This window comes from Drosophila kikkawai, chromosome 2R (assembly GCF_030179895.1).
Source record: "Drosophila kikkawai strain 14028-0561.14 chromosome 2R, DkikHiC1v2, whole genome shotgun sequence".
Lineage (NCBI taxonomy): Eukaryota > Metazoa > Arthropoda > Insecta > Diptera > Drosophilidae > Drosophila > Drosophila kikkawai.
The window spans coordinates 14,682,054-14,704,376 of record NC_091729.1 but is presented as its reverse complement, the minus strand read 5'-3'; the positions used below and the strand labels follow the sequence as shown (position 1 = coordinate 14,704,376).

General features: G+C 48.6%; 4 protein-coding genes across 7 annotated transcripts; 2 read left to right on the top strand and 2 right to left on the bottom strand.

Annotated features, from left to right (window-relative positions):
- Positions 1-938: 938 nt before the first annotated feature.
- On the top strand, positions 939-1,724 carry LOC108082352 (uncharacterized). The gene is made up of 4 exons (XM_017177689.3): positions 939-1,170; positions 1,228-1,316; positions 1,372-1,504; positions 1,569-1,724. The coding sequence occupies exons 1-4, from the start codon at positions 1,047-1,049 to the stop codon at positions 1,637-1,639; spliced, it is 417 nt and encodes a 138-aa protein (XP_017033178.1). The 5' UTR covers positions 939-1,046; the 3' UTR covers positions 1,640-1,724.
- A 25-nt stretch (positions 1,725-1,749) lies between these two features.
- On the top strand, positions 1,750-2,554 carry LOC108082353 (uncharacterized). Of its 3 annotated transcripts, none has more exons than XM_041777176.2 (4): positions 1,750-1,887; positions 1,942-2,024; positions 2,089-2,219; positions 2,285-2,554. In XM_041777176.2, the coding sequence occupies exons 1-4, from the start codon at positions 1,788-1,790 to the stop codon at positions 2,289-2,291; spliced, it is 321 nt and encodes a 106-aa protein (XP_041633110.1). In that variant the 5' UTR covers positions 1,750-1,787; the 3' UTR covers positions 2,292-2,554. The 3 variants fall into 3 exon arrangements, with proteins under 3 accessions (XP_041633110.1, XP_017033179.1, XP_017033181.1); XM_017177690.3 differs by having other exon boundaries at positions 2,089-2,223; XM_017177692.3 differs by having other exon boundaries at positions 2,089-2,227.
- Damm (Death associated molecule related to Mch2 caspase) lies at positions 2,537-3,977 on the bottom strand. 2 transcript variants are annotated; one of them, XM_017177687.2, is made up of 6 exons: positions 3,884-3,977; positions 3,734-3,826; positions 3,472-3,543; positions 3,164-3,416; positions 2,696-3,101; positions 2,537-2,637 (listed from the first exon to the last, which is right to left on the bottom strand). In XM_017177687.2, exons 1-6 carry the CDS (start codon positions 3,953-3,955, stop codon positions 2,571-2,573), a joined length of 963 nt encoding a protein of 320 aa, XP_017033176.1. In that variant the 5' UTR covers positions 3,956-3,977; the 3' UTR covers positions 2,537-2,570. The 2 variants fall into 2 exon arrangements, with proteins under 2 accessions (XP_017033176.1, XP_017033177.1); XM_017177688.2 differs by having other exon boundaries at positions 3,734-3,823; positions 3,884-3,975.
- A 357-nt stretch (positions 3,978-4,334) lies between these two features.
- LOC108082482 (midasin) lies at positions 4,335-22,026 on the bottom strand. Its single transcript, XM_017177896.3, has 13 exons — positions 21,777-22,026; positions 21,491-21,714; positions 20,460-21,432; positions 20,237-20,400; positions 14,953-20,131; positions 14,731-14,890; positions 12,876-14,671; positions 6,430-12,813; positions 6,248-6,374; positions 5,699-6,167; positions 5,538-5,643; positions 4,791-5,474; positions 4,335-4,730 (listed from the first exon to the last, which is right to left on the bottom strand). The coding sequence occupies exons 1-13, from the start codon at positions 21,891-21,893 to the stop codon at positions 4,554-4,556; spliced, it is 16,560 nt and encodes a 5,519-aa protein (XP_017033385.1). The 5' UTR covers positions 21,894-22,026; the 3' UTR covers positions 4,335-4,553.
- Positions 22,027-22,323: the final 297 nt, after the last annotated feature.

The window sequence follows — 22,323 nt, the reverse complement described above, 5'->3', positions numbered from 1 at the left end:
CCGATTCCGATTTGGATTCCCATTCGGATTCGGGTGATGAAAACGAAAACTGCAAAGGCAAACAATCCAAACACAGAGATGGCAGGGAGGGGCCTGGCCGACGTCACGTTCTGTCCACTGGGTCTTCCCGGCCCACTTTTGGCCGGCAAGTATTTGCCAAAAGCATTCGCCTTAATTGCCGATTGCGTTGTTTACGCTGTAATTTATTATATAACACGATTGACACGTTCGGCCAGGGACGGTCATTGGAACCGGTGACCTACAGTTTCTTTGGGGAAAATTATGGGGCAGACAGCATGGAGTCTGGAGTCCTTCTTCTGGAAAATATTTGTATTAACTGGTATAAAGACTGGCCATATGCTAACTATTTTTTGGTGGGATCCCATCTTTATAGATCTTTTAAATACTTAATTTAACATTTTAAAATTTTGCCTTTTTAAACATTTCCCGGACTATTAATCTTTGCAGGTTCTTATAATTTTATTCAAAAGACGGAAAGGCATTTAAGGAACCATTTTTCAGGTATTATAATTTTAGTCAATTATAATTTTAGTCAATTATGATTTTAGTCATGAAGAAGTCTTTTCCCACCCTATAAACCATATATATTATTGATCAGCAACAAAAGACGACTCTTTCTAGTCATGTTAAAAGGAAAAATTAGTTTTTCAATTTTTTTTTTCAAAATTTTATAAGGGGTTACATCGTTAAAATTTTCAAAAATATTTGTTTCTTAAAATATAAAATTGAGTAAGCAGATTTATTAATCTTAAAAAAACTAACACAGAAATGCTTTCCGAATAGAAAAATAATGCATTTTTGACTGAGTTATGAATAATTTCTTAACTGCAAGGATATACAAATTTCGGTTTCCTGAAGTTAGCCTTAGCCTTGTTAGCCTTAAAATCTGGAGATCAGGTTGCCTAAATGCTTTGTTTTTAGTGTCAAACCATTAACAATCCTAAGTTATACACATACGAACTATCCCCACACGAACTTGTCCCGAAAAACATATCCCTGAAACCAAAGTAAGATTGAGCAGCATCATGATTTATCTACAGCGATGCTGCTGCTGCGTGGATCTGCGCATGGGCACCATTGTAGTTGGGATATTGCACATTTTGTTTAACATTCTCACCGGTGTGATTGTTACCCTATTCGGAGAGATGGGTAAGTGTATTAAGTGGTATTCCATGCATTGGACTAATACCTTGGTTCCACCTACAGGCCATCCCGATGCTTGCCAACGTCTGTACATCATTTTCACCATGATTCACATTCTAAGTTGCGTCTTCTTGATCATCGGTAGTTTTCGCGTAAGATTCCCAGACTAATTTTGATGTTACAGTTATAAGTTTACTTTACCCGCAGTTAAGGAGCAGCTGGATGCTCTTCTACATATTGATGACCATGATCCAGATCCTGGCCTTTATTATACTCATCATAGCCGATGTTATACTCAGGATTTGGTTTTGGGTGATTATCATCTATGCCCTATTGATACGTGAGTACACTCGATGAAAGCAGATACCCAGATCGGTTTCCCTTCAATCCCGTCTACCTTTTAGCGGTTACCCTATACTTCTGGCTGGTGGCCTACTCCTTCTACGCCGCACTGGGAGGAGCTCTCTTTATCTAATCTAAATCCTCTACCTTACAGATTTTCCGTTATTTTAAAATTGTACGCATGTAGATTGTAAATATAAAAAATTTCGGTTACCTGACTCTGCCGCGCCTTATCACTCAGTTTATTATTTTTAGTTTTTTTTTTATATCGAAATCTTAAAATGCTTCGGAAATGCTGCTATTGCATTGAGTTGCGCAAGGCCTGCATAGTTATCTCCATTATTGACTTCATCTTCAATATTGCTATACTCAGTATTCCAGGTAAGTCTCCGGTGCGGTATAGGCCTGCGTAGTAATGCCCACTCCGTCTATCAGACATCTTTAACAATCAGATCGAGCGGGCGGTGGCCATTTGCCACTGCATCGGATGCTTTTTCCTGTTGGGCGGGGCTTTGATGGTAAATTTTGGTGATGGACATGTGATAACTCGATGTTGATTCCATGATTTTCAACCGAATGTAGAAAGCGACCGTCCTGCTGATCTTCTATCTTATCACGAGCTTGACCAACACCGTTATCCTGACCATTTACGTCATCGTCCTGGTGGTGAATGAGGCAATGATCCGAATGACCGTTGTTCCAGTCTGCTCCGTGTATGTATGTGAGTTGTTTGGGATAGTTAACAAGCCAGAATCCATCCACTTAATCCGCTCTACAGGCGTTGAGATTTATTTCTGGATCGTCGTCTACTCGTATTATGTTAAAGTGAGGACACCTGCTGTGGTCGACGAAGTCTGAGCTCCGAATTGATATCGATTCGAATTTAGCCTTGGACACACATTTTCCAAAGGCTAGGACAATGGTATTCGAACTACTCGAAACCCTTTTCAAGTGGCTCAAATCCTAATGTGCTTGTCTTTGGTAAATCAGTTAGCCACTTTACTTAAATTCCGAAGGTATTTACAATCAATTACAATCAAATATTTTATTCTTTGTTCCTTTTTTTAATCCACATAATCTCCAAAACAAAAGGGCTGCAGTATCCCCTCTGTGCTTGGTACTTGCTTGTGTCTGGAAAACAGGAAAATAGTAGTTTTTAAAATTGATAGATATAATTTTAAATATTTACTGCAGCCTTATAGACTCAACTACGGTCTTTTCGTTGACATCTTTGATAATCTCACGGAAATCCTTTCTAAGCGCATCTTGATCCATGATCTTGCATAGCACTTGTATATAAATACTTCCATACACTGAGTCACGATAGGCCTTGTAGCCCTCAGAGGTGCTGTAACACTTGAGGTAGTGGCCATATTCCTCCGGTTTAGCATCCGCCTCCAGTCCGCCCTTACAGGCCTGGACTATAAGGATTTTAGGCTTGCCTCGCAGGCTCCTGATTTTGCAGATCGGATCAAGCACGTCATTGTCCAAGTGATACTTTTCATCATCGCAGGCTACGATAATTTCGTTCCCTCCGCCATGGCTTAGAATGATTACGACCAATGCAGACAGGTGATCGAAATTTGTGTTTTCTACTGAAAAATTTGAAATTCTATTTAGATCGGAAGCGCAATAAAGAAAGATTATTAATACGCACATTTCTTAATTGTTTCTGTGACATCAATCTTTTTGGGGTTCTCCACTACCTCCACCCGACACTTTAGTCTATTAAAAGTATTTTGTAGATTTTCGACATCCTTTGCGCTTCCGGTTCGATCTGCATGATTTTTTATGATCTCATGGTTAAATATGTAGACCAGGGGAGGCTCCAGTTTCCGATGCTGATCTTTAACCGTTATCCATTCTGGCAACGAAACATCTGAGGGGATCTCTATATTTCCTTGATCATCCTTATGAGGGGAGTTTATTTTTACAATTTATGTTAATAATTCCTAACGTACTTACCAGTTTAAAGGTCATGCTAACGGGCTCAAAATGACCTGTTCCATTTCTTACTTCAGAAATCGATTCGCCATTCTAGCCATTTGATTTAAAGACAAATCAAAGCACAGAATAGATTGTGTTAAGTTTAAATTTAAAGAAACATATACATATAAACATTTAATGGGACTTTCCCGAGCAAATAACCACTATCTCGAACTGATAACATTTTAAAATGTACGTTATTTTACTCATAGCTAATAGGCATAACTTTTTTACTACTGACCCATTCGATCACCATAGAGGTAGCCTGAAATCGAGGCCTTTCTTCGTTTATATTCGAGCCATTCAAGCCATTCGAGCCGCTGGCCTGTTCCTGCTTAATGGGGAATACATTAGGGTAGAAATTATGTTTAATTGAGTTAGTAACCCTTACGCCTTCTACGACTTGTGGACTTGAAAGATTAGCGGCGTCCTCCAACGTATGGTTTACCCGATCCGTAGCCATTGAGTGTACTTTTCCGACTGTGTTTGTTACTTTGCGCTGCTCTCTGCCACTTATTAGAAGGCGTCCTTATCAGAAAGCCAGTTATCAAGTTCGAATCGGATTGCTAATAATAATACCAACATATTCATTATACCGGAAATATCACAAATTATAAACAATAAAAGAAAGCAAGCCAATTTCATAACGCCGAAGTTTGAATACTCTTGCATTATGATTTCTATGCTGCTTTCTGATCAGATCGAACAGCCATAAAATTTACGTGTCATAAAGTAAGGGAGTTAAAAATTCTCTAGGTAAGAATTTGTGGCTAAGGATATTATATTTTTCATAAATATATTTATTCTTCGAATAATTTGATGAAAAGTCAAACAATAAATCATTTTTAGTTGTAAAAAAATAGATATATTTCAAGTAACATTTTGACTTAAGCCTAAAACGCCTTTCAATGGCGGGTCAGGAACCCTTGGGTTAAAATAACAAAAAGAATACACTTTGAATTCATTTTCCTTATCAATTAACTACTTAAATTACTTGTCTATTAATGTCTAAAACTAAGAAAATCATATTTTCTATGATATCTCCGGGATGGCTAATGCCATTACTCGCTGTTGACCAGCTCGAACCACTGCCTCATCGCCTCGCTGAGCACCAGGGGCAGCTGGTTGAGGTCTCGGACGATCACATAGTAGGGAAATGGGAAGCTGTCCAGGTAGGAGCTGATGTTTACGGATCCGTCTGCATTGACAGCCACGTGCTGTATATCTAGGATAGAGTTCTGAAAAAAGCAGACAGAGATTAGTGATGACCTAAGCATTTAAATTTCCCATACATTTACCTTGTTATCCGGATTGTCAATGATTATGTAGACCAGGAAGATGCGCTGTAGGCGTGCTAGCTTAATGGCATTCTTCACTTTCTGGGCGCCCTCGCTAAATATGTTTCGCCCATCGCTGAGTACCAGCAATAAGTTCTCAAACAGGCCATTGTCGCCGCCCAGGCCGCTCTCCTCTGCATTGGCAGTGCGTATAAAGTCCAGGAGTCCGGCAATCTTTGTCTTGTCCTGAGAAAAGTTCATGGCATTTACCAGCCGCGGGCCATCGAACTGCTCCGTATGGTTGAGTATAATCTGTGCTGCCTCGCCAAAGGACACGATGCTTAGTCGTCCGCTCTCCAGCAGGGTGAGTGCCTGGGACACCAGCGAGATGGCCTCCAAGGTAAGAGTCTTAGAATTGTTGTGATGCATCGACTTGGAGTCGTCAATGGCAATGGTGATTTTGTAGTCACGCTGCGCGGGCTTCGTGCGCCTTAGCCAGATCTTGTCCTTGCGAAACTGTGAGGCAATGTAGGGAATGATCTTCTTCATGTTGATGCGTCGTCCGGTGCGGTAGTCACCCTTCAGTCGTGTGCACTTTGTGGGCTCCAGGATGAGTCGTAGCTGCTCGCAGAGCTCGCGGGCATTCTGGGTCATTCGGTTGGAAATACTCTGCCAGCTCTCGTAGTCCTCGTGCTGGGGCTGGACCTAAAAATCATAATAAATAATCTCCTCTTTCGTTTTTTTTCCTTTTCTTTTCTTTTTCCTTACCCCCCGGAATGTGGTCAACTGCTGGTGATACTGCTGCCTGAGCTCCATCTGCTCCACTGAGCTAAGCTCCTCCGCATGGGAGCTCTTGTCCAGCAGGAGCTCGGTGCTGGAAGATATACTTCTTAGTATGAAAAGTTTATAACAATGAAGCCTCAACTCACTTGCTGTGCGCCGTGGTTTCTGCACTGCGAGGAACTGTCATGGTTGGCACCACCTCACCCTCAATCTCCATGCCTTCCGGCGTTTCCAGGCGTTCCTTTGCCTGCTCTGTCTTTGAGGGTTTCTCGGACTTTTGTTCTGTCTTTTCCGCTCCCAGCTGCTCCAGCTGAGCATCATCCTCTGGCTGAGCTGCCGGCTCTTCTGTATCCATTACTTCTTCATTATTCTCAGCTTCCGTTTCTTCTTCGTTGGGTTGCTCCTCCTCCTGATGCTGGATTTTCTTTGACTGCTCTTCGGTGGCATTGTCCAGGGTGGTTTTGTCACTGTTCTTGGGCTCCTTGACATGCTGATATTCCTCAGCCTCTGCTTGATCCATGGGTTCCGGCTGCTGTGGCTGATCATCGTCGTCCTTGGACTCCTTCAGCTGGTCAATTGTCTTGAGCTGCTTTAATTTGTTCTTTTCCGCTTCACCTTTAGTAAAGGATTAAATTCAAAGTTTTTTTTAGAAAAAGTTTTAGAAGAATTAAAATAGAAATAAAGCTCTGGCTTACCCAAGGAACGCTCTTCATTGGTTTGTCCCTGCTTTCGCTTCTCCTGCGTTTGCCGCTCGTTTTTGCGCTCCTCCTGGGACACAGTTTCCTGGGTTTCAGCCACGCCCTGATGACCGCCATCGTTTGTCTGTAATTGAAGTTAATTTAGGGGGGAATAAGTTATTTAATTATCAAAAACTTACATCGTTCTCCGCCTGGCCGACGCCATCCTTCTCCTCGCCCGTTTCCTGTTCGTCCATCTTTTGGTCTTGCTTGATATCCTGGTCCTGAGGCTGCACCTGATCTGCGGAACTGCTCTGCTCGGTCTCTGGTATGGATTGCACGTTTTCCTCTTTGCTGGCCTTGTCCTTGGACTGGGTATGCTGCTCTGGTTTTTCCTCGCGCTTCTCCTCTTCTTTGGAATCCTCTGAGGCATCCTCTGGCTTGGGTTCGTCTTCCTCCTCGATTTCGCCGCGTGTCTGCGTCTCGGGCTCTTCCTTTTCGTCTTCGGGCGTGGCTTCGTCACCCTCGTCTGGGCCTTCTTGAGCTGGCTTGGTTTCAGTGCCCGCCTCATCCTCTTCCGAGTCGCTGCCATCGCTCTGGGCATCGTTGCCCTCATCCTCGCCGACAGGTTCCTCATCGGCATCTGCTTCGGGTTCCTCAGCCGGTTGCATGTTCTCCTTCATGGCATCAATGTCGAAGGGATTCTCGTCGGTGGTCTGTTGCTCCTCCGGATCGTCGTGACCCTCGTCCACGTTGTTCATGTCACCCAGGTCCATTTCCTCGGGCTCGGGCGGCTCCTCTAGCTCGTTGTGCATGGCATTCGTTTGCTCCTCATCCATTTCGGGTTCCTTCATATCGTCAATGTCCTTGGCCTGCTCTTTGCGCTTGTCCTCGCCGCTCGGCTCGTTGGTGGCATCCAAGCCGTCCTTCTCGTGCTCGTCCTTGCCATCCTCCTTGGCCGCATCGTTCTTGGTGTCCAGATCGTTATGCGCATCCTTCTCATCCTTGCTGCCCTTGCCCTGATCCTCCTCGTTCATCTCAGGCTGCTCCTCCTCTTCCTCGGGCTTCTCCTCGTCATCGCCCCAGATCTGATCGTCCAGCTTCTCAGCACCCTCCTCCGTCTCGCCCATCTCCTTATTGAGATCCTCCTCGTCTTCTGACTCTCCACTGTCATCCTCCTCCGGCTTGTCCACATCCTGCATCTTGGCATCAAAGTCATCGCTCATCTCGATGCCCTTCTCCTCCTTGCAGTCGGGCTCCTGTTTGTCGCCCTCGTCTTTGCGATCCTCCGGCCGCTTGGCATCGTCCAGCTGATCCTCGGATTCAATTTTGTCCGAGGCATCATTCTCCCCAGTGCCATCCTCCAAACCAAAGCCCTCGCCGTTCTTCGAATCCTGCTTGGATTGACCCTCCTCATCCTGCATGAGATCGGGCGGCACACAGAAGCCCTTGCTCCCAATCTCCACGAACACGGTCAGTACAATGGACAGCATCTTGGCGGAGACCTTGTGGGTGGCCAACTGCTGGAGGAGTAGGTAGTCGGCCAGCAGCTGATACTGCTCCAGAATGGGCAGCAGGGCGATGGCCCGACGCACGCACAACAACTTGTCCTTGCTTTGGGAATCTGAGTGTCTGAGCACGAGCAATACATTGGAGAGCTTGTCGAGCACACGGGGCAGGCTTAGCTGTTGCCAATCGGAGGTGAGTTCCCCAGTGAGACACTTCTTCAGGTGCTGCTCTTGCAAGGCCTCTTGGGACTCCTGATCCTTGGCATCGCCACCATTCTGTTCAGCCTCCGGCTTGGCTACGTGCTGTTTGTAAATCTTTTGCAGGGAGATTAGGACACTGTGAGCTATGTTGGCCAGCTCTGTGTCGGCATTGGCCAGATCTATGCTCTCCGGGAGAATCTCCACAGGCTTCTCAGCTCGCAGGTTGGCTAGAAGTTCCAGTAAGGGCTGTGCCACCGGCAGATGTTCGTTCCCCTGACCTGCTCGAAGAGTTTCCAAAGCCTTTTCAATGATTTGCAAAATCTGCTCATAGTTTTTAGTGTAATAATCCAACTTTGCCCGGGACAGGAACTCCAGACTGCCGGCATTAAGTTCGTTTAGCAATCTTTGACTGCTGCTCAGGATCTGTCTGCTTAGATCCTGCAGTTCCTGTTGGGCCAAGGGAACACTCCTAACCAGTACGCTGTTGCCACTGTTTTCCTTAATAGAACTGGGAGCACAGCTAAGCAACAGTTGCCATTGCTTCACCACGTAATAAATCTGGCAGAGATTACGCTTGAGCAGAGCTGCTGCATCGGCACTTCGGGCAAAGCTCAGAGTAGCAGGATCACTTTCCGCCTGCGGCAAAATCTCAGCCAGCTTTCGCAAGTTCTCCAAAGAGTTTCGTAGCTCATAGAGCTCCTTGGTGGATCCAGATAGCTGCTCCCTTTGTTGCTGCACAAGGAGGAACAGATCCACTGCAAAGCCCTTGATGCGTTCGATATTGGGAGGACCCAGCTCCGACAAAGGAGTCAGCATAATGTTCTGGAGCAGCTTCAGCTTGAACACACTCTTCATGTAGTACAGATCTAGGTGCTCGTTCAACTCCTGGGCACTGGGATGCAGGCGTGGCAACATGGCCCGTATGGAGAAGGGCTTCAGCTGGAAATCCTCAAACTCGCTGCGCAGAGAGAGCTCCATTAGACCGGTCTTGTAGCTGGCACCCAGACGATGCAGCATCTTGAAGAGATCCGTGAGGGCCTTGCGCTTCTGCTGCAGGATCTGTTTGGCCTCCTGCTTCTGCTGGGGACGCTCCTTTGACCGATCCACGTTCAAAGATCGCAAGTGCTCGCAACGCTCCAGCTGGCTGGCCAGCAAATCATCCAAGTCGGTGATTAGCTCGCAGTAGGGCACCTGTCCCAGGGTTTCCTTCACCACATGACGAGCTGTTCGGAAGTGCTTGTCCAGCCTTTGGAGTAGGGAGTTCTCCGACACAAACTCCAAGGGAATGGCATACTTCTCCAGCAGCTTCTCGCTAGCCACAAACTGCTGCCGCTCCGTATTCAAATACTTCATCTTGTTGTAGTTCCTCAAGCCCTTGCCCTTGTCGCTGCCAAAGGTGTAGTCCTTGGCCGTGGAGTCCTTGGGCTGAAAGACCTCGCTGATCTTCTCCTGCAAAGCCAGCCGGTACTCTTTGAGGAACTTGTTCAGGTTGCGATGGACGCTGGCAACGCTGTTGCGCATGCTAAAGTAGCTCAGATCCTTGCTGTAGCTCTGGATCTTGACAAACTCCTTGAGCTTCTTTTCAATGGGCGATCGCTTGGACTTCACAGCGTCCGAAACCTCTCCTGCAAACTGGGAGAAGTACAGCTGAAGGTTGTGCAAGGCGGCGATTAGAGGTGGCAATCCTTCAATCTTCCCCGCTTGCTCCACATTATGGAGATACATCTCGAAGCCGTGGAGCAGCTGAAGGCGTATATGGAAATCTCCATAGCAAGAGGCCTCCACAAACTGACGCAGGATGCGCACAACCTGAGGTAGCTCCAAGCTTTGAGCCTGTCCCAGGTCTTGGGCATCCAGCAGCTGCTCCTGGGCAAAGCGTTGTTCGGCAAACTTGATGTCCGTGTAGGACTGATCAAGTTGCTGTTGGTGCAGGAACTGCTGCAGCAGGTTGTAAATGAAGAACCAATAGCGATAGGCCTGCAGCTCTACTTGGGCCGCCGTCTGTCCTAGACAATTCCGCCAGTGCTGAAGCTCCAGTCGTGTCCAGCGCTGTACAAACTCAGCCACCTCGGTCTCCTCTGTAACCAAATTATTATTCCTGTGAGCCACTTCGTTCCACAAAGCCAGCTTCTGTCTCAGCAGCTGGAAGCCCGTGTTAAAGCGCACCACGGAGGCGTGAGCTGGCAGGCGGCGGATGCGACCAATCACCAGCTTGATGTCCGCCAGGCCGGCATGCTCCGGATACAGCTCCAGCTGTTCCATCACCCGCTTCTCAATGCGCTCCATCACGCCCAGGCAGCTCTGGATTTCACTTATATTGGAGTCCTTGTAGAAATCGTAGGGAACACTAGGCACTCCCTCCTCCAACTCGATATCCTTCAGCTGCCTTTGCTGCAGGGCCAGTCCAAAGGCCAGGCCATTGCAGGCCCTCTCATCCAGACTCGTGCCCAGGGCAACCTTATAGTGGCCATGTAGATGGGCAAACACCTGGAAACGTGCCCGGTAGGGAGAGAGTAAGTGTAGCTCCGATTCCCTCGAAGACTTGGACTGGTCCTTGTAATAAACTGGCGTGTGCTGGCCCATCACGGCAATAAAGTTGCGGGCCAGGAAGGCATAATCCTCCTCAAGCACAATTTGCGCCTGCTTGGCCTTGGCACTCGCCGTCTTGTCCAGCTTCAGGACCTGCTCTAGGGTGGGCTGCGACACGAACTCTGCAAAGTCTTCGTCCAGGTTGGTGGGGAAATTCTGCTCAATCTCGTGCAACTCCTGCAGCTCCTCGCTCTCCACTCCACCCTTTGTTCTGGTCACATATAGACTCTCCGCCTCCGCCTTGAGCTGACAGCGACGCTGCTCCTCCTGCTGCCAGGTCTGGTTGCAGATGCTCAGGGCATCGTCGTAGGCCGCAAAGGTGGTTTCATCTATCACACTGCCCAGGGAGATGTAGTTGCTCAGCTCGCTCAGCTTGGCCTTCAAAAGGCGGAAGTACTCGTACTCGCTGTGGGGCAGTTCTGAGAGTAAGGAGTATAGCCTGCTGTTCCTGATTACCAGTGGCTGCTGGGAAGGGAACTGGACAATATCGGCTATGGTTTCCTGCAGTTGCTCTGCCAGTTTAACGCTTCCCGCCCGCTGAACTCTCGCAAAGATCACCTTTAGGGACTCGAAACCGTATCTCAGCTGGTTTACTGCACACTTGATGGGCTCCACAAAGTCCTGGTAATAAGCTGAATACTTGGACAGGGTGTGATGCACGAATCTCTGGGCATTGGCCAGCCATAGCTCTAGTTTTCCCAGTGCCTCAGTGCTGCTCTTTAACTGCGCTTTGGTCGCCGGTTGGGTACCCTGGAAGTTGCCCCACTCGGAGCGTATAAGCAGGAAGAGCTTGTAGAGTGCTACACAGTCCCCATTCGAGTGAAGAAAGTGGGTGAGATCCTGCACTAAGGCGGCATATAGACACTGCTCCGGGCGCAGGGCCAACTTCTGGGAAAGTCGCTGCTGCCGCTGAAGGGCGGCCTTCAACCTGACCTCCAGCTGGTCGTATATCTCGGCTCCAAAGTGCCGGTACTTCATAACAATCTTCATAAAGTCATAGGCAGTGGTTAGAGTTCCAAGACAATCGATATCCTCAGTTATATATTGGTTCTTTAGACGGTTTTTCTCCACGGGATCAATCAGCGGGGCATTGGTGAGTAAGCAAAGCTCAAGGGCTCCCACCAGGACATTGGATAAAGCAATATTAAAAACGCTTACCAGAGAGTCGGTATTGAGTTTATCCTCCTTCAAGTCTTGGAGGACCTTGGTCAGTTCCTTGGTGCAACTTTCAAAGCCTTCATTTGGCTTTTGTTCCATTCGACTCAAGTCACCCACATACTCCACCTCCTGCAGCAGTTGTCTGGCATTTTCCTGGGCCTCTGCCAGGCAGTTAACCCTGGCACTGTATCGAGGACTCAGTAGCTGGGAATTCTCCCAGAGCAAATGACGAGTTTGCTGTAGGGATGAGCGCCATTCCTGCAACTCGCTGAGTGGCACCGATCGCAGCTGTCCATTCGGTTGACAAATCAGGGAAAGAAACAGACCTGACAAGGGTGGACCCTGATAGCGGTAGCAACTGGAGATATCAGTGCCATCTTCGCCCGAAGGCCCTTGCACACAGTCCAGACGCGTTGAGAGATTCTCCAGCTGATAGCAGTGGATGGAGTTGCGATACTGCCTTTGATAAGTGCGCAATCCCTTGTAGCTGCTGCTGACCTGCTGCAGCAAGGCTGAAAACTCCTCCTGGTTTTGTAGATGAGCTAGTTCGTTTTTGAGTTCAAGACAAGCACTGGTAATCTCGGCGTGTGAGGCACTTTCAAGGGTTCTGAGGCAGTTCCATAGATTTCTGTTCAGCGTGAGCAACTGCTCGGTATAGAATGGATTCACCTGCTCGTCGAAATCCTCACGTAGAGTACCAATTAACAGACGCTCCATAAAGAGCTCCCTTAGGGCAGCCAGTAAAAGTGTTGGCGAATTGGAAGCCACACTTTCCGGGTGTATATACTGATCCTCTTCCTTGTCTGCATCCAAAAGTTCCTTTATACCATTGAGATTTAACTCTAGATCCAAACCGTTTTCGGTCCCGGCTTCCTGGGCTTCCTTTAGCTTGGTTTGCAGTTTCTGCAGGCAGGATTGCAGGGTCTCATTCTCCAGGGCTCCACTTAATTCAAAGGGTTTCAACTGGAAGCCATGAGAGTGGCTGCGCAGGAACAACCGCCATTTGTTTGCCTCCTCCGACTGCAGCAGCGTCCATTTCTTGAGCCAAACGTTGAGCTCCAAGTTGGCATAGATGGGCACCACACTGAGCAAGGCCACCAATTGCTCCAAGTCATTGTGAAGTTGTATCTGGTGAGAGAGGATTTATAAAACTCCGACAAGTTTGATAATAAGTTATATATTTAAATCACCTGTTGATCCTGATAGTAGGGCTGGAACTGGGTGAATTGCTTGGAGTAAATCTTGCACGTCACGTTCAGGGGTCGCTTCGTCTCCTCAATGTACTCCTTTATCTCCCTCATACTCTTTTGCAGGGTGAGCTTTCCCGCGGAGGGAGTCAACTCGAGTAGAGGAAACAGTAGGTGCTTCTCCAGCCATTGGAAATGGAGCACCAGCTTCTGCATCAGTGGGGTATGCACCACATTGTTGTAGAGCAGTTTTTGCTGAGCTGTGACCACCAACCGATTGAACCAATGGAAGCGGGTTACTAACTCTGCATACTGTGGCAGGTCCAACTTAGCTGCTTCCAAGTTATCCAACAAAAAGCTGTTTAGTTCTTGAAGGAAGCTGGCCAGATTGGATAGGAAAGTATTAGCAAACTTCTCGGTTACGTTGCATTTTAGCAGAGCCTGCGAATACTCCAGGGCATTCATGTTCTTTACTGCTGTAGCGGTGCTTGAAGGAATTTTAGACACCAAGAGTCGGGCGAGAAGGAGAGCGCTCAGGTTTAGGGAATTCACATCCAAGCTGCTTTCAGTATCTCCGGCGTAGTCACGGAGTCTGGTAAAGAGCCGACGATTCCAGGGCAGATTTACCAGAGTTTGGCTGCTCCTCTTTTGCAGGCAGGTGTAAAGATGCTGGGATAACTCTTGAAGAGATGGGTGGTCCCTTAGCCAAGGTTCCAGGTAGAGATGTCTCAACTCCAGGTCTCCAAAAGCACATGACTCGTAGAGAATGTACAGGAAGTGGCGAATCAATTCCTCTCGTTTGATTTCAACCAATTTTAGGTCTTTCATATCCTGAAACAGAGCTGCCAATTGCTTTTCGGGCATATTGCCAGTGGAATCTACTAAAACTTTTAAAACCGCTGCTTGCAGTTTGATTAGCGCCAAGGAATTCAGGTTTCCTGTGCTGAGAATGACCTGGTTTAAAAGATCCTCTTGGGACGTGGTATCCTCCTCAAACAACTCGGTCTGGGCCAGCACTACTTCTCTTAGTTTATTCTGATAATAGGACAAGCCAAAGCCCATCAGATCCGTGCTGGCGGAGTACACATACACCTCCATGGCGGCCACATAGATTGCACGCTTCAGCTGGTAACCAATCCGCTTGTAGGCGGCACTCAAAAAGGCAAACTGGGTGAGGTGCGAAATGGTGTAGCTATTGAACTCTGTTAGCTGAGAAATGCCTTTGTGAATGCCCAGGATACAGTCAATGGCCTCTGTTTGGTGCACGCCCTGCTCATGGACAAAGGCCCGCATGTCATCCGCCGAATAGCTGTCCCTAGACAAGGATAACTCTATGCAACGATTGCGCATGGCTCGCGATAGTTCGCCATTTTTGGGATCCACAGTGAGGAAGGCTCGGAATCCAGGGGACTTCGACACCACCTCAGCACTGTCCTGGGCGCTAATTCCCTTTTCGGCAATCAAAAGGCTGCCATTGGGCTCAAATACAGGATTCAGGCGATCCAGGACAGCCGATGAACAGAGATTCACATGCTCGAGCAATATGAATTGACCGCATTTCAGCGAGGTCACAATGCGGGAGTCCACCCACTCAAAGGAACCGCCTGTGTTAAGGGAATCGGCGGACTTAATGTAGGCCTGGAGTAGAAAGAGCTGCGATTTGATGTCCTTGAGCTGCTGGAAGGCCTCCCCTTGGCAGGCCGCTGGTGTGGCTTCTAACTTCTCTATGATCCTGCCTAGTGAGACCAAACGCTCGCTAAAAAGCTTCAGTTCATCCAAAACGCTGTGCTGCTGGAACTCTAAAAAAGGATAATACCATGTAGATAAGGATGTAGAAATTAAGATGATTCTCACTCACCTGTAGTCACCTTGGCCAGGGCATTGTATTTGCTCCATAAGCTCCACAACTGCTCTGTAAACTCCGAATGGTTTTGCTGGACAAATGCACGTTGAACGCTGGCAAAGACCAGGATCTCAACCTTCTTGTAAATCACCTCCAGGTGACGATTCAAATCAATCTAAAAAGAAAAGACTTTGACATTAAAAGAGTTTAAAGTAAGGAAGACCCCAAGCTTCTCACCTGCTGAAAACTACCCGTCACCGAGTCATCAATAATGTCCGTGTTGCACACTCGATTGGACAGGACACAGAGGGCATCAATCAGCTTGGTCTTGCCACTGTCTGTGGAGCCGCAAAGTAGCAAAGGCTTCTCCATGTGCACAGTCTCTACTATTTGCTTAAGCAGCTGCCTTTGGCTGTCCAGAAGCATAGGAGGTGCCTGCGCCTGTTGCGTAGCCATCTCTAGAACATCCCCCTGCTCTCGCTGCAGGACCACATCGTTGAGATACACCTTATCCGCTATCCAATAAAGAGAAACATCCTCGGAAATGGCATTTAGCTGCTCAGCATTGCATTGAAAGACAGCCGAGAAGACATTACGTATATACAACTTGTCCTGGTCACAGCGCATCCTTTGGTAGTATACCAGCTGCATCCTTTCGTAGAGGGTCAGAAGGAAATCATGGAAAGCCTTTTGGAAGACAGAGGACTTGGTAGCCATAATGTAACCCGTTTGCGGGTTGTGTAACAGATCGCACCAGCGGAGAATGTCACGTAAATTAAACTCGTAGGGGCCACCTTTGTATCCAAATTCCATCGAGGCCACTCCTCGATCGAGTTGCTCCGAGAACAAAACCAAGCGAGCTGCTAAATCAAAGCTGTTTGTTGGAGACTTCATTCCTTTTCCCTCGTAGATATCAAAGAGATTTCCTTCGGTGTCCTTGTCCAGAAGCTCTAGGAAATGCCCATTCAACTGCTCAAAGTACTTCCCGTATTTAGAATTCACCACATGAAGCAGATCCTCAGTGGTCAGCTTGCGGAGATACACTTTGGTAAAACGATTGAGGAAGGATTGCGGCAAACCCTTGCGTCCGCCGCCCTGCTTAAGGGGATTCTGGCAGGCAAAGATTCGCGTGGAGCCAGCCAAGTGGAAACTCTTGTTCAATTCTGGGATGTACACCTCTCCGCGATGATCCAGCACAGCATTGAGACCCTCTAGAACGGACTGTGGTGCCAGATTCAGTTCATCCAGCAGAATCCAGGTGTTCTTTGATTTTAGAGCAGCCAACAAAGGACCATCGCGCCACACAAAGCTGCCCATTTGACGGAGACCCGAAGATGCCACCTCGGTCTCAAGCAGATTATCCTCAGCTGGAAGATCGGTGCCGAAGAGATCAGCCAGGTCTGTGTGCTCGCAAAGGTTGATGCGCACGATTTGATAGCCAATGGCTGCCGCAATGCTCTCCACAATGGAGGTTTTTCCCACACCAGGTGGTCCCTCCAGGAGCACAGGCTTGTGGAGTGAAAGAGCAGATAGTAAACGGAACAAGTTCTGCTTGGTGGTAGGGGCATCGAACAGGAAGTCTGCCTTGGCCGGCGACAAGCGTTCCGGATTTACTTCAATAAAAAAAGGACGAATGCCAAAGCGTGACTCATCCAGCTGGACTTCCAAGCCTCTCTTCTGCTTAACTTCCTCCAGGGAAAACTTTTCTTTCAAGATCAAACCAGCCTGTTTGACAGCCTCCTTGGTGATCCTGGCCTTCAGCTGCTCCACCTGCTCCTGCGATTCATGGGGCAGCATTTCCAGCGCATCTAGAAATATAGTTTCCAGACCGAAAATGGCCTGTTCGGCAAAGCTTAACCTTCGATTACTGACCATGTAATTGGCCCAGGCCAGGATGTCGCGCACGGAGAACTTGAATTTCTCATTGGAGTTGCGTATATGCAGCACTATCTCCACCAGGTACTCGGCCACTTTGTGGGTATTTATCTGGTCTTGATCCGCTTGCCGGCTCATGCAGTTGTAGGCAATCTCTATGAGATCCTCCTTGTTGTCGGAGGGCAGGCACCAGACCTCGGTGAAGCGATTCCTCAAAGCGGGTGAGAGTTCCTTCTTGCCGAAATCTCCACCTGGATTCATGGTGGCAAGGAACTGAAAGCCAGGCTTAGCCTGAACCACAAAGTCTGGATTTACATCAACCTCAGCCACGCCGCCCTTCTCCGCCAAAAGCACCGTGCGCTCTGGCTCCAGGATGCAATTGAGCCGCTCCAAAACCGAATCCTCAGCCAGGGATATCTCATCGGCCATAAAGTAAGAGCCCTCTTGCATGGAATAAATTAGAGGACCATCGGCCCATTCAAACAACTGGTTTGATTCCTTTCCTCGGCAAGGACGCAATCCGCCCAAGAAGTCTGCCCCCTCGGTGTGCATGTGACAGTTGAGAATGCGCAGCTGGACATTCGCTATGCTGGCCAGGAGCTGGCAAACAGTGGTCTTGCCACAACCCGTTGGACCCACCAGGAGCACAGGCTCATCAAATTCCAAGGCCTTGGCCGTGAGCACAGCCATGCGGGTCATGTTCCGAGTCCAAACAATGTCGCCGCGCTGCTTAAAGTTCCTAATGGCATCTAGAATTTTTCGACTCACCATGGAGGAGTTCTTCCTTTCCGTTTGGATGTCAAAGAGCAACTGTAGATCCAGTTTCTTGCGGAAGTTGGCATGCAGAGTCCTCTCGATCAGCTCATGCTCTTCCTGTGAACGCACCTTCGAGGATAACACAAGATAGCCCTCCTCCACGAGATGCTGATTCCAGTCATACTTGGTGTCCTCGTGCAGGGACTTGTCCGCATGAGTATAGCGATTGCCCCAGCGGAAGAGGTCGCGCAGGGTAAACACCTGCTTGGCGGTGTTCTGGCGATGCTGCTGCAACTGGGTCATGCACTGGACCATCTTGCGGGCATAAGAGGGCGGAATCAGGCAGCGCTTCTCCAGAATGGTCTCCAGTTCCACACGCGGTATGTCCGCAAAGTGGAGCTCAATAAAACGATTCTTGAAGGCACGCGACAAGGTCTTTCGGCCGCCATAGAGTCCAGGAGGATTCTGCGTGGCAAACAGCATAAAGTTGGGATGGGCCTTTACCAAAGTCTGGGTCTCTGCAATGTACAGCTCCCTGTTGTCATCCAGCACGCGATTGAGGGCCTCCAGAATGTCCGTGGAGGCAAGATTGAGCTCGTCGAGGATAATCCAGAAGCCATGACGCATGGCCTGCACCAGAACCCCCTCTCTAAAGGTCAGCTTGCCATCCAAATCCGCTGCATAGGTACCAATGTACTCCTGGAGATCCGTGTGCTCATGGTTGTTGATCCTCAGGCATCGATTGCCACTCCTCCTGGCCACATAATCAATCAAGCTGGTCTTACCCGCACTTGTGGGTCCCTGTAGAAGGATAGGCAGCTTTCCAATCGAGATGATGCGGGACAGATCCTTAAGGTTCTTCTTCACACTCTCCGTGAGAATGTAGTGCGAGCAGGGCTGCAGCTCCAGGTTACCCGGCTGAATCCAGTAGCCCTCAAAGTCCAAATAATTCTCACCCAATTGCGGCAATTGTTTGCTCAACACAGCCTTGGCGTTGGATAGCAGGGCATTCTGGATGAGCAGCAGCACCACGTGGTGGGATTCCGGATCCAGTTGGGTGAGGAAACTCAGGCAGAAGCTCTCGTACAGATTCCGCTCGATGGAGCCGCAAAGATTCCGCGCACAGATTCGTAAGCTGCGGCATAGGGTGCGCAGCGAGTAAACAGGACGATTCCCAAGGCCATCGTTCAGCTGGAGCTCCGACAGCCGGCGTAGGGATTTGTACAACTGGACTATGCTGTGCACGGACTTTCGCTGTATCCCAGTATTGGCCAGGTAGTCACTCACCAGCAGGCTCAAATCTGCATCCGTTGTGAGTTCATCCACAAAGAACTCCGTGAAACGATTGCGTATGCCCACGGGCAGGTCCTTCTTGCCAATATCCGTGTTGGGATTCATGCAGGCAAAGATTCGAAAGTCCGGATGCCGCTTTACGGGCGTGAAATCACCCCGCTCTAGAAGCACCACAGAGCCCTCCGGTTCGAGGATGGTGGAAAGGCATTCCAGGGTCTCCGCCGAGGCCAAGTTGATCTCGTCCAGCAAAACCCAATCGCCATTGCTGATGCAGTTCACCAGGGAACCGGGTATGAAAGCAAATGAGATGTTGATGCTCTTGTCCAGCTGCATCTGCAGCTTTTGCAGTTTCTCGCTTAAGGTCCCCCAGCGGGGCAGCAACTGGTGGCACTTCAACTCGGGGTTCTTGGCCACCTGCAGGCAGATATTAATCATGGTCCGGATGATCACAGTATGGCGACCGCTGTTGTAGTGCGTGGCAAAGATGCGCAGGAACTGTGTGTTCTTCTCCGGATTGAAGGTCTCGCACAGGAGATGCTCGAATTCGATCCGCAGCGGTTCTAAAACGTAATTAAGCTCCACGGGCTTGAAGCCACCCACCAAATCCGACACATCCGACTGGTTGTTCATGTTCACCACTACCAGCTTGTGCTCCGTACGCTCGGCAAGGTATTGCACCGACGAGGTCTTGCCCACTCCAGTTTCGCCCACCAGCAGTACCGGCTCCGAGTGGCTCACACACACGGCAATCCGCTCAAGGATGCAGCTGGCCAGACGGGTGAACGAGAAGGTGGTCTTCTTGTGACCAGCCACCTTTCCAATGGCTCGCCTTGTCTGCTCTGTAAGCTTCTGTCGCTTCAAGTCCTGTTCAGAGGCTTCCTCATTCTCTGCCAGCTCCGATTTGGCCAGCAGGTTGGCCCTTCCTATCCTGATATGCTCCAGCCCGAACTCCACATCTGGCTTGTATTCATTCGCAAAATGCTCGCAGCGGGAACGGATGATGCCCAGCTTGGCTCCGATACTAGTGATCAGGGTGATCTTCTCCTTACTATGCGGCAAATAGGAACAGAACACATCCACTGCGTTTTGGAAGACAAAGTAGGCGCACTCAGAGCTCGTGACCGAAAACTGAGAGTCAGAGCGATGGCACAGCTTCACCAGGTCACGGGTGGACACCAATCTACCGGAGTTGGGACTGGACGTACCTAGAGAGACCTGCTCAAAGGGCAAGGCCACATATTTTTCTGTATTATCAGCCTTGTCGCCCGATTCCTGCTTTCTCAAATTATCAGCGGACGTGTGATCGCCGCTGGAGAAGGTAAGAAACACATCCACAATACGATTGGCCACCGTGGACAGTTTGGGATAGTTAGTACTCACGACCTTGCAGAGTTCGTTGCGGGAAAGGGGAAGGATGTTGATGGTGTACAGATACTTATCCAGCAGGGAGTACAGGGATTTTGCGCTAGAGTTGCTGGCCGATTTGTTGGTTCTAGAAATGGAGAGAAGACTCAGTGAGTAGGGATTTGGTTTGAATTTGAGGGGAAGGGTATGATAAATTGAATTATTATACTTCCTCCTAAAAGAGTCAACTCACCTCACTGTGACAAACAGCTGAAATCCCGGCTCTATTTTCACAGAATCACGGAAGCCAGGAACACTGAGACTCTGACGCTCGAAAAGACTGCTCAGTATAGTGTACGTATCCTGGGCGGCGGCATCTAAGTCCTCTAGAAGCAACCAATAACCATGCATGACGGCCTGAAAAGGTTTATATGTTAATTCAAGTCTTCCAGGCTGTACCTTGCAGAAGTGTTCACCTGCGTCAATACTCCAGGAAGCCAGACAAACTCTCCCGGTACATCGGTGCACCTATATTGACCCAGCAGCATCTTGCTGTCGGTCTGATCCCCTAGTTGAATGCGTAGAAAGCCATTTCTTTGCGTGGTTTCTCCCAGATCGAGTAGGTCTTCCAGGGGCATATCCTCCAATTTGCGTTTGCTTCCCGTTTTCTTAGAGTTCTTTTTCTTCGGTATCAGCAGCTGGTCTTCTTCCTCTGCTTTCTGTAAAGCCTTCTCCCTGATCTCAATCTCCTTTGGCTTGGGACAAATGCGTCCAGTTTTACGGGCCAAATACTCAATGAGCGTGGTTTTGCCACAGCCCACGGGTCCGGATAGGCAAATGGGCTTGGCAGCTGCCACGCCAAGGGCTATGCTACGCAAATTGACCACCGTTGAGTCCACCTTCACAATGCGATCGTAGCAGCCATCGGTGGTGGCATAGAACTCCAGATTCTCCTTGTTGAATGTGGGCAGCAGAACGCCCTCGATGTTGGTCACAGCCTGATTGATTCCCTCTAGCTGCAGGTTTAGCAATTGATCGGCAGCATCTGGACTGTAGCTGGGATTGCCAGTGTTCCTGGCTATCAGCCAAGCCTGCTCCTTCTCCCCGTCAAATTCCAATCGCGTTTCGGTGGGCACCTTGTCATTCAGAGCGTTCAGCTGAGGAGCAGTCATATTTGTGAGCAAGGCCATGATGTGGTTGCAGTATAGTTGCGTCTTCGGGCACGATGACTGGGAGTGTGCATAGGTGGAAATAAAGCTTGACCAGTCCCACAGCTCGCGGAAGTAGGGCGTGTCGCTTTTTAGCAACTGATAGCAGCAGGCAATGAGCTCCTGATCCTCTGGATAGTTGCTGCTACTGCCGTTCTTTAGCTTTTTGTGGGACAAACTTTCAGGGCTCTGGCTTTCCTGGAAGGGAGCTGGCTTGCCACGAAAGTAGCTCTTGGCAAATCTACGGATATAAGAGTTTTTGTTAAGAAAACCAAAGAACTATGCCGAAGAAACCTTACCTTTGCGCATCCACAGAGAAATCCATGAGCTTGGCCAGAGCGGCACACTCCTCTTGGTACTGCCGAAAACTCTGGCCAGCCGTAGCATCCCAGCGCAGCGCCATGGAGAGGAGCAGCAGCAACTGCTCTTCGAAGCACACAGTTACAGGCACCGTGTAGGCGGCCAGCGGCAGGTGTTCACTGAGCCCGCGGAACAGGCGCTCCACATCTTGCGGCACATATTTCTGCAACGCACACAATGCATATTTAAAGAGGGTTACGTAGATAAGAGTGAAGAAAACCCCACCTGCTTCTTGATAAACTTCTGTAGGCTTTCGGAAAACACGTTGTCGTGCGGCTCCTTCGCCGTCAGTTGCAGCAGTCGCTGTGCGCCGAACCGCAGCTTGTTGGCGTTCACCTCCATCTCTCCAGACACCACTTGGTCGGAATTTAAATGATATATCAATCGGTTTTCCACTATTTCTCGTTAAATTGCAGCACAACGTCCCGAAATGAAGAGCAACCACAAAACCAAAACACGCGAATTTAAAACACGTGCAGGCACTCAACACGGCGTTGCCGGCTAGCCTGTGTATCATCTGGTTTCGCCGGTCTGGCATCACTGACGGTTTGTTTACGTTTTTTGCCGGCCGGTTTTGCATGAATTTGTTGTTTTTTTTGGTACTACACTGAAAACTAAGAATGTTTTAAATAATTAATAAAATTATTATAATTACACAAATTTTAAAAACTTAAAATTGAAAACTTTATAATATACTTGAAGTATTGGTAAAATTAAAGGAATATTATTTTATTAAATTAATATGGTAAATGAACATTATTAAATAAATATT